General features: G+C 48.5%; 1 protein-coding gene across 1 annotated transcript in view; it reads left to right on the top strand.

The window, feature by feature from the left end:
* Positions 1-923: 923 nt before the first annotated feature.
* The window catches only part of MED1 (mediator complex subunit 1), an 11,311-nt gene continuing 1,835 nt past the window's right edge, over positions 924-10,399 (top strand). The window contains 17 exon segments of the mRNA XM_009996971.1: positions 924-1,025; positions 1,774-1,852; positions 2,244-2,298; positions 2,429-2,561; positions 3,498-3,526; positions 3,894-3,965; positions 4,254-4,328; positions 4,866-4,939; positions 5,295-5,384; positions 6,064-6,175; positions 6,731-6,855; positions 7,055-7,173; positions 7,516-7,717; positions 7,906-8,001; positions 8,091-8,196; positions 9,021-10,396; position 10,399. The exon segment at position 10,399 is cut by the window's right edge and continues 316 nt beyond it. Coding sequence (XP_009995273.1) covers positions 939-1,025; positions 1,774-1,852; positions 2,244-2,298; positions 2,429-2,561; positions 3,498-3,526; positions 3,894-3,965; positions 4,254-4,328; positions 4,866-4,939; positions 5,295-5,384; positions 6,064-6,175; positions 6,731-6,855; positions 7,055-7,173; positions 7,516-7,717; positions 7,906-8,001; positions 8,091-8,196; positions 9,021-10,396; position 10,399 — 2,831 coding nt within the window. The 5' untranslated portion in view covers positions 924-938.

A 10,399-nucleotide genomic window follows, 5' to 3' on the forward strand; every position in this document is an offset into this window, starting at 1 on the left:
CAGCCCTGCGGCTGGGACATGTTCACAGATGCACGTGCAGAAAACACTGTCACTCAGCAGGTAAAAGACACAATTGAAGACACCTTGAAACCTGCTTGGTCTGTGTGTGTGTCCGGCTAGAGAGCAGAGGAACAAACAGTAACACTTTTTTGGTCTGAACTGCCCAGTTTGTTCCTCCGTCGCTGCTCCTGGGTCCCCCCTTTTGTCTCATCAGAGAGGTCTTGTTCACAGCAGTGGAACTCTTTAAAATATACGGAAATGAGCTTGTAGAACCACAGGTGGGAGTCAGAGTGATATGAGAGGTGGTTGGTAAAGGCTGAGTGGGTTCCAGGTTGGTGGAGATCTGAGACCCCCCTCATTTTCCTGCGTTTTGTTACCTCCCATTCACTGACTCTGGAGCCAAGCAAGTGTGAGGCAGGAGTGTGAGCAGAGAACTGGTGACAGCTGGTGGTGGGACTGGTTTGGCTGAGGATTTTGGTGATGGGAAGGTCTGTGGAGCTGGAAGAGAGGGCAGTGAAGGGGAATTCCAGACATGCAGCTTTGCCTCAGCTCTGTAGCAGGTTGCTTTCTGTGCTCTCTGATTCCTGTCCTGGGGAAGCTTCATTTTCAGACCATGCTGTGTTATCTTCAGTGCCCTGAGATGTTCCTGGCATGACAGAACTGAGTTTGGTGGGGCCATGTCACTCTGAGTCCATGCAGAACAGGAGCTGGACCTTTCCCAAGACCTTTCATAAACCTTTAGGTATCAACAGCTTGTAGTGCCCTTACCCTTCAGTCTGGGTGGCAGGGACACATCAGCAGAGAAGCAGCTTTTAGAAATCACATTTAGCTTGAAGCTGGAAACTGCCAAGCTGTGTTATTTGTAAAACTTCAGCTACTCTCTCATTCTACTTCCCTGGACATTCCCCCCTCTCACAGAAACAGAGAAGCTGAATAAGATGAGCACCCTCCTGGAAAGGCTTCATGCAAAGTACAACCAGAACAGACCTTGGACAGAAACCATGAAGTTAGTCCGGCAAGTCATGGTGAGAGTTGTTGGGGTCTCAGCAGGGGGATTTCTGAAATGTCTTCAGGTGTAATTTTGTTGTTGTTTTGTTAGACTTCTTCAAAGTTCTCATTGGTGCAATCCTTGACTTCCCCCTGGGCTGGGGTGGCTGAGGCCTGTCAGATCCCACCTGCCCCTGTGCAGGGGAGGGGGGGATGGCCCTGCCCTTTCTGTCTGCTGTGCCTTTGCCTCCCCCAGTTACAGCCTCCCCTGCTACAGCCCAGTTGTCATGGGGCAACTCTCAGCTGAGTGCCAGAAAAAGGGTCAAACTTGTGGTTTCAGCCAGGGCTGAGTAGCCCAAACAATTCCTGCCCCCCACAGGGTCAAGGTCTGTCCTGTACAGCTCAGTGGTGTCCAGAACTCTGTCAAACATGGGTTAGAAATGTTGGTCCCTGGGTGAGGGAAGGAGGAGCAGGAGGCAGTTTTTTGAGAGTTTTTGCCTCTCTCCTGATCTCTGTCTTGTCTTTGGTGTAACTCTTGGCTCATGTGCTCACTGACATGTTGCTGCAGTCTGCTCCTCCAGATGAGCCACTTGCTGAAAGAAAATAAATCCATTCCAGACCTGCTTCAGAAATGTATTCTGTTCTCCTAAAGGAATGAAAATGAGGATGTAATTTTGGAACAAAATCTCATCTGCTTTTGATCACCTAAATAAACCTCACTGGGCTGAGCAGAAATTACAATCATTCCCTCCCACCAAAAGGATATTTTTCTTCTTTCTGCTTCAGGAGAAGCGAGTGGTGATGAACTCAGGGGGGCACCAGCACCTGGTGAGCTGCTTGGAGACTCTGCAGAAGGCACTGAAAGGTTGGTACCTTCTGGGTGTGCTTGGAAAGGCTCCAGATCCCAAAGACAAGTGAGGGTGTTGCCAGCACATCTCACTGTGCTCCCCGCTGTGTGAACACAAGGATCCCAGCCCACCAGCACCAGCCAGGATTGCCTGGGTCACTCTTGCTGCACAGGCCTGTGCCTCAGTCCCACCTGGAGGAGAATCCCTTCCCTCTGGGCAGTGCTGAGAACGTTTGGTTTTCTCCATGCAAATTGTCCCACCTGTGTTTTGGGGACAGATAAAGGATATAGTTGCATTGGTGGAGGTGTGAGCAGAGGTGGGAGGGAGTAACTGGTGAAGGCTGAATTTTATTGCTAGTGTCTTCTTCCTGAGGTTCACCAAGCCTTGTTTCTTGCTCTCTCCATCCAGTATCTTCCCTGCCTGCCATGACAGATCGCTTGGAGTCCATAGCCAGGCAGAACGGGTTGGTGTTCTCCTTTCTTTTATGACAAAAAGGCCTTTCCTGTTTATCTGTAACACTCATCACCCCAGTGCTGCTCTGATGGGTTTCTGTGTGTGTCTCAAAGCAATTTTTGTTTTGTTTTGTATGTAAGCCTTGGATCTCACCTTAGTGCAAATGGCACTGAATGTTACATCACTTCAGACATGTTCTATGTGGAAGTCCAGTTAGATCCTACAGGGCTGCTGTGTGATGTCAAGGTGGCTCATCATGGAGAAAACCCTGTGGTAGGTACTGCTGACTAAGGGTTGGTTTTGGAACTGCCATAAGCAGGAGGTTTAACCTAAGTATAAGAAAATGCTTCTTTACTCTGAGGGTGAGAGAGCACTGGGACAGGCTGCTCAGGGAGGTTGTGGAGTCTCCATCCCTGGAGACATTCCAAACCAGGACATGTTCCTGTGGGATCTGCTCTAGGGGTCCTGCTCAGGCAAGGGGTTTGGACTGGATGATCTCCAGAGCTCTCTTCCAACCCCCACGACTCTGTGATTCTGTGCTTTTGATTCCCTTTTGTTTAAGCAGAGGAAATAGATTATACCAGATATCCCATAGGACCTGGCATTGCTCCTTGTTCTCCTGGAAGCAGAAGCCTCCATGGAGGAGCCTGTTCTGTGGTGCATCTATGCAAGCACCATTTTACTGCTCCTCTCTTTTTCTCTGAGTGGTTTTTATAACTGGCAAAATTATTTGAGGAAGTTATCACTGTGTTGCTGAGGGTGTTGTTTCTGATGGAAGGACAGAGAAATTAATCTTGTAAAACATCTGTGAAGGCAAAGTACTAAAACCTGCAACACTGGCAGCAAATTACTTTACTTCCCTCTGCACCTGTGGAAGTGGGAACTTGCTGTTTACATTGGCCACTCTTCTGAGAACAGACCATGTTTTAATATCTCTGTGTAAGAGCATCAATTTTCAACCTAAGGCTTCACAACTTCAAAAGTTTAATTCACATTAGTCACATAAGAGGAAATTGCTTGAATGTGTCCCAGAGAGAGTTGAGGAGCAGAACTAGAAGCAGAGCCACGTGGAGTTGGGAACATTGTGTTGCTCCTCATGAAAAGCTGGTGCTCAGAAATTTTACTGGCCTGAATATTTTGCAGTTGCTGCACAAAGGCTGAAATTGCTGCATTCCACATTGATGTCCTTGTGTGTCCTTTCCTTTTCAGAGCTGTCCCGAGTTGGTGCAACATCTGAGGTGAGCAGCAAGAGTTAATTGTGGCCTTTTCTGACAGGCTTCTCTTTGCAGGAGTGATTTGATGTTTTTTTATGCCTGGAAATGCACAATATTTAATGAATGTTCCTTCCCCACAAAGTCTTTCTACCTCTCCAGGGGATTTTGTCTTTGGTTCTGATTCTGACTGCTGTGCCTGCTCTCTTGGAAACCACAGCACCACATTCATCAGAATTATTAAAGCTGGATCATTTGAAGAGCAGATATTGTAGCTTCCACGTAGCAAAAATCCTGAAGTTACTTTGTCTGTATTAATAAAACTTTTTAAAACAAAATCTTGATCTGTTACAAATTTGAACACTTGGTAACTTTTTCTCCCTCTTTATTTCAGAGAGAAAAATTTTGATGAGTTTTCAAAGCATCTCAGGGGACTTGTGAACCTGTATAAGTTGCCAGGAGACAAGTAAGTCTAGAGTTTATTTACATCCACTTATATAAATGTACAAGGTTTTAGTTGTGGGCTTAAATGTTCATGGTGTGTATGATGCTGCTGAGTTCATCGTCACCCCTGGGATGTGTGCACAGGGCTGGGAAGGGTTTAAGGTGGAGTGGGAGTGAAGGATGAGGAGTTACAATTTCTACATCTGGTGGCCTGTGTTGCAGCTTGTCAGCCAGTCCTGGAAGCTGCATTTCACAGTTCCTTCCTTTCCATGTTTCTTATATTGTTGTTGTTGTTTTTTGTCTTCCCCAGCAAACTTAAAACTAAAATGTACTTAGCTCTGCAGTCCTTGGAGCTGGATCTCTCAAAAATGGCAGGGATGTACTGGTAAGGATCTAGAATGCTTTGTTGGGTTGTTTTTCCCTGATAACTCTGCATCATGTTGACTGATTCTGGTCATGCCAAGGTCTGGATATCCAGGAATTGTCCCATCATTGCCTGTAGAGTCTGACATGATTGCCAGGAAGTACAATGCTGAGGCTCTAGAAGCCTATGCTAGCAGAATTACAGATATATTTGTGTATAAGAATTGCTTGGAACTTTCTGAGCAATCCCTTTTTTAACTGCAGAATCCAATTGAAGGGCAGTCTGGAAGGCAAAAAGATAGTAGGCAGGTAGATGAGGGGAAATGCATTTTACAGTAAGAAACTGAGCAACATTTGACTGTTTCACTGTTGGGGGTTCAGTGGATAAACCCCCTGTGCTCTAGAGAGTGAAATAGCTTTTGTTTTGCTTGTGAAGTGATCACTGCCTCTGTGTGACTGAGAAGTGTGTGTCTGGAGTTAAAATCTTTCATCAGCACATGGGTTGGGGCTTCAGGTGTGACTCTGCCCTGCTACAGACCTGTGCCTGCCTCTCTTGCAGGCAAGCCACCAACGCAAACCCCCTGGACAAAATCCTGCATGGCAGTGTTGGCTATCTCACCCCCAGGAGTGGAGGTATCTTTGATTAACAATTGAAAAAATAAAGGTGTCTTTGTACAGGATCCCCATTGTGGTCATTAGTTTCATATGACCTGATGGCAGGGATGGGAAGTGCTGGTCAGGCTAGGAGAGGGACAGGAGGGTAGTGTGTCTGTACCTCCCACCTGATCCAGAAAGGCAGCTTCTCTTTACAAAGAGAGAACGGGTGGCCAGGGCTGTGGCTGTGAGAGCAGAGAAGCAGCTCAGCCAAGGTGCAGGACCAGCTCTGCACAGGCTGTGCTGGAGTGCAGGTGTTGCTTGCTTGGGGGTTAGTAGTGGTTGTGGTGACTCTTGGGGTCAGGGTGCCTGTTCTAAATCTGCTCTCCCACAGGTCTTCTGATGAACCTCAAGTATTATGTCTCACCCTATGACTTGTTTGAAGATGGCACTGGAGCCCCTGTTATTTTGCACGAGAACAATGGTAGGTCAGCTTTACCTGCTGGTGTGGATGACTGCTGCTTGAAGGAGAGAAGGCAGAATTCCAGCAGGCTGGCTGCCCTCTGCTGTCACCCTGGAATGTGGGGAAGCTGTAGGTTGGCTTACAGAGGACATGGGTCATAAGCCTGTGTGTAAGTGACCATCTTCTCCAACCTGTGGCTGGTCTGGAGTTTGCCCTGGGCTGCTGCTGAGGGTGCCTGTCTGCAGACAGGGCCTCTTCCCTCAGGGAGGATGCAGTGGTTAACATGAGATGTATTTTATTGTGGGGACACTTGTGTCTCTGCCATCCTACTGGAAGATGGTTTTGAGGCATGTCCGTGGACATCTGTCCCTTCCTAAAATGACAAAACCAAGCAGAAATTAAAATGGAAGCTGGTCTTGGAAAAGAAGAAGGTGAAACTGTCCAAAGTCATTATTTGTTTTGCTTTGTAAAGAGCACCCAGTGAACTTGGAGGTGTGTTTAGAAGACATTTTAAGAGTGCTGCAGTTGGGCTACCCTGCAGCAGGCAGCAGAGCTGTTTGGCTGTGGGCCACTGGGTGATAAAGGTGCCTTGTCAAAGAAGGAAGGTATTTCCACAGTAGTGATGTTCAGTGGATAAAGCTCACATTGCTTTTACCTCCCCACCTGGGGCTGTGTTGGTTTGTTTTCTTGCCTCCTGCAGTTCCTCGAGCTCTGGGTATGAACGTGTCTGTCACAGTTGAGGGAACCATGGCCATGTACAAGCTTCCCATTGCCCCCCTGATCATGGGCTCCCACCCAGTGGACAGCAAAGGGTAAGGGAAGGATGTCTGGATGCAGACTGAACCTCCCATCTGTTGGAGTCAGAGTGGGGATGGCTGCAAGATGTCACAGTGTTATATAAAGCACTTCTGTGCTGTTTCTGAGCCCAGAAATACCTATTACAGGCATGTGACATTTTTCATAAAGTCCCAGACTGGTTTGGGTTGGAAAGGACCTTAAAGATCATCCAGATCCAATCCCCCTGCATGGGCAGGGACACCTCCCACCAGCCCAGGTTGCTCCAAGCCCCATCCAACCTGCCCTTCAACACTGCCAGGGATGGGGCAGCCACAGCTTCTCTGGGCAACCTGGGCCAGGGTCTCCCCACCCTCACAGGGAAGAATTTCATCCTAATGTCCAACCTAAATCTCCCCTCTTCCAGTTGTAATCCATTCCTCCTAGTCTTCTTGCTACTTTTGAGGACTGTCTTAGTTTTTAAGGATTGAAAATCTGCTTGTATTTGAGCAAACAGCCAGCAGAGTGTCTGGTGCTCACAGCACAAGCCAGTAGTACCCCTGATAAGCTCCTTTGTTAACCCCACGTTGCAGGACTCCCTCCTTCTCATCAATCACCAGTGCCAACAGTGTGGATTTACCAGCGTGTTTCTTCCTGAAATTCCCACGTCCCATTCCAGTGTCTCGAGCTTTCATTCAGAAGCTTCAGAGCTGCACAGGTGAGTTGCAGGACTGGGGAACAGACACTCCTCAGGTTTTTACTCATGAACTGCCAGTGTGCCAGAAAAGTTACTCGAGGTTTTGTGCTGTTCTCGGTACAACCTGGGTGGGTTTTCCTTTCCAAATAGTAATGCCTGCTCTGGCCCACCCTCTCTTCCTGGCTCCCAGGTATCATCCTGTGCCATTTTCTTCCCTCAGGTATTCCCTTGTTTGACACACCACCAACGTTTGTACCCCTGTATGAGCTGATCACACAGTTTGAACTCTCCAAGGAGGCCGATCCTCTGCCTTTGAACCACAACATGCGTTTCTATGCAGTAAGTGTGTTGTTACAACCCTCCTGCATCAGCACTTTGGGGTTTTTCACCTGTTTTGTGCATCTTTCAAGTAGGATAAAGGAAATGGGTACAGCATTTATTCACAGGCACAAACTGTGCCATCCAGATGTTAGAATTCAGATACAGACATGACCACATTAATTAATAAAATTAGGTAACTAAAGATCAGTTGCTGTTGGAGTGCAGCTGCAGGAATGACAGCAGAGATCTGGCATTGAGCCTTCCCAGGTTTTGGATCTGGGGCCTCCTCTCTCCCTCCCAGGTGTCTGCAATTGCTTTGTACCCAGCAGGAACAGGAGTAAAGTAGAAATTGTTTGTCAGGCTCTTCCAGGACAGCAGCACTGTTACTTTCTGAACAAAGATGCTCCTCTCCCAGACGGAAGAAGCCTTCAGGGAACTCTGATCAGTAAAATCGCCTTCCAGCACCCCGGGAGGGTCCCTCTGATCCTCAGCCTGATCAGACACCAGGTCGCCTACAACACCCTCATTGGCAGCTGTGTCAAGCGCACGGTCCTGAAAGAAGGTGGGTCCAGCACCAAGAGGGTCACAGGAAACCCTGGGTGATGTTCCCAGGTGTAGGAATCAAAAATTAGGCCCATGCTGTTTTCCTTCCCCCTTTTTTATGTTTTCTACATGGGGGTGTTTGAATTGGTGCCTCGGGGTCATCTCCTGTGTCCCCTGATTTTAACAGTCCCCACCCACGTCTTGCAGATTCTCCGGGGATCCTGCAGTTCGAGGTGTGTCCTCTCTCTGACTCCTGTTTCAGTGTATCCTTTCAGCATCCTGTGAATGACTCCCTGGTGTGTGGTAAGTAGGATGTTTGTGGGAAGGCAGGCAGGGCTTCCTTCCCCTGCAGCCAGGGTTGTGATCTCTTCCAAACACCTTCTCTCTTCCAGTGGTGATGGATGTGCAGGACTCTACCCATGTGAACTGCAAGCTGTACAAGGGGCTGTCTGATGCTCTTATCTGCACAGATGATTTCATTGCCAAAGTTGTTCAAAGGTAAGCTGGATTTTTTTGTGCTGCCACATGCTCCAAATCATATTAGATGAGCTCTGTGTCTGTATCACACTTATCCTAGCAGTTTTGGAGCCTTTCTGTCTGTGGGTGAGTTTGTTTGGAAGAGAGGAGACCTTGGAGCCCTATTGGAGATTCCATTCCAGACCCTGAACCACAGCTGCTTATTTCTGAGCGTGTGTCTGAGGTGCTGAGCTGGTTGTGCCTCCTCCTGGAGTTGATTTCTTTTAAGAAAGTCTTGTAAGAAGTGAAGGAACTCCCCTGCAGCTTGTCACTTACACAGGCCTTTTATCAAGGTTTTAACCCCAGCCACTGCTCAGAACACAGCAGTGTTAGCAGGGCACAGCACAGACTTTTTCAACAGGAATAGCTGTTCTTTTTTCTTTTAGAACATCAGAGGCTTGTTGTCCTTGAGTAGAATATGGCATTAGCTTTGATTTTTACAGGGTTGCAGGAGATTGTTTGCCAAGCTTAGACAAAGGTGTTTCTTGGCAGAAAAACAACCCAGATTGTGTCCTCTGCTTTAATGACAAGATCATGATCTGTCAGCAATTAGTTATTAGAGTTAATTGATTGATTGATTCTGCCTTTGTGATCACAAGGTGATGTGTGAAGGCGCAGTTGTCTTGTGGCTGGATGGGCATGATGGGATGAGTGTAAATACCAGCAGCAGAGTGAGGTGTTCATGGAGCCTGGACCTGCTGCTCCCTTGTGCCTCAATTCTTGACTTCTGCACCTCCAACCTCTCCTGTGCCCATTGCTAGAGGGCAGCAGAAGGCCTGCTCATCCCTTTGCCTTGTGTCTTGCAGATGTATGTCCATTCCTGTCACCATGAGAGCAATTCGTAGAAAAGCAGAAACCATTCAAGCAGACACCCCAGCCCTGTCCCTCATTGCTGAGACAGTTGAAGATATGGTGAAGAAAAACCTTCCCCCAGCCAGCAGCCCTGGGTATGGCATGACCACAGGCAGCAACCCCATGAGTGGTACCACTACCCCAACAAACACTTTTCCTGGGGGGCCCATCACTACTTTGTTTAACATGAGCATAAGCATGAAAGAGAGGCATGACTCGGGCCATGGGGAGGACTTCAGCAAAGTGTCTCAGAACCCTATTCTCACTAGTTTGTTGCAGATCACAGGGAATATGGGGTCTACCCTTGGCTCAAGTCCAACCCCTCCCCACCACACACCACCACCAGTATCCTCACCAGCAAGCAACACCAAGAACCACCCCATGCTCATGAACCTTCTTAAAGAGAATCCCCCTCAGGATTTCTCCACTCTGTATGGGAGCAGCCCCCTGGAAAGGCAGAACTCTTCCTCTGGCTCCCCCAGGATGGAAATGGGCCCTGGGGGGAATAAACAAAAGAAAAAAAAATCCCGCATCCCGGCCGACAAGCCCAAGCATCAGACTGAGGATGATTTCCAGAGGGAGCTCTTCTCAATGGATGTTGACTCCCAGAATCCCATTTTTGATGTCAACATGAGTGCAGACACCCTGGACACCCCCCATATTACTCCAGCACCCAGCCAGTGCAGCACTCCTCCCACCACCTACCCCCAGCCCATCCCTCACTCACAGCCCAGTATCCAGAGGATGGTTCGACTTTCCAGCTCCGACAGCATCGGAGCCGATGTCACCGATATCCTTTCGGATATAGCAGAGGAGGCTTCCAAGCTGCCCACCACTAATGAGGACTGCCCACCCATTGGTACTCCAGTCAGAGACTCTTCTAGTTCAGGACATTCACAAAGTGCCCTCTTTGACCCAGATGTGTTCCAGAACAACACCAGTGAGAACCCCTACACAGACCCTGCCGACCTGATCGCAGACGCTGCCGTCAGCCCCAACAGCGACTCCTCCAACCATTTCTTTCCAGACGGGGTAGATTTCAACCCTGACCTGCTCAACAGCCAGAGTCAGAGTGGCTTTGGGGAGGAGTACTTTGATGAGAGCAGTCAGAGCGGAGACACCGATGAGTTCAAGGGCTATGCATCCCAGGCCCTGACCACCTTGGGGGTGCAAGTCTTGGGGGCTGATGGGGGGGAAAATAAGTTTAAGGGGAGCAATCAGTCGGACACGGTGGATTTTAGTATTATTGCGGCTGCAAGCAAAGCACTGGGGTCCTCTGACATCATGGAGCATCACAGAGCAGGTCAGAGCCCTTTGCTGAATGCAGGGGATT

The sequence above is a fragment of the Chaetura pelagica genome, unplaced genomic scaffold, assembly GCF_000747805.2.
Source record: "Chaetura pelagica isolate M959 unplaced genomic scaffold, ChaPel_1.0 scaffold1420, whole genome shotgun sequence".
NCBI classification, from domain to species: domain Eukaryota; kingdom Metazoa; phylum Chordata; class Aves; order Apodiformes; family Apodidae; genus Chaetura; species Chaetura pelagica.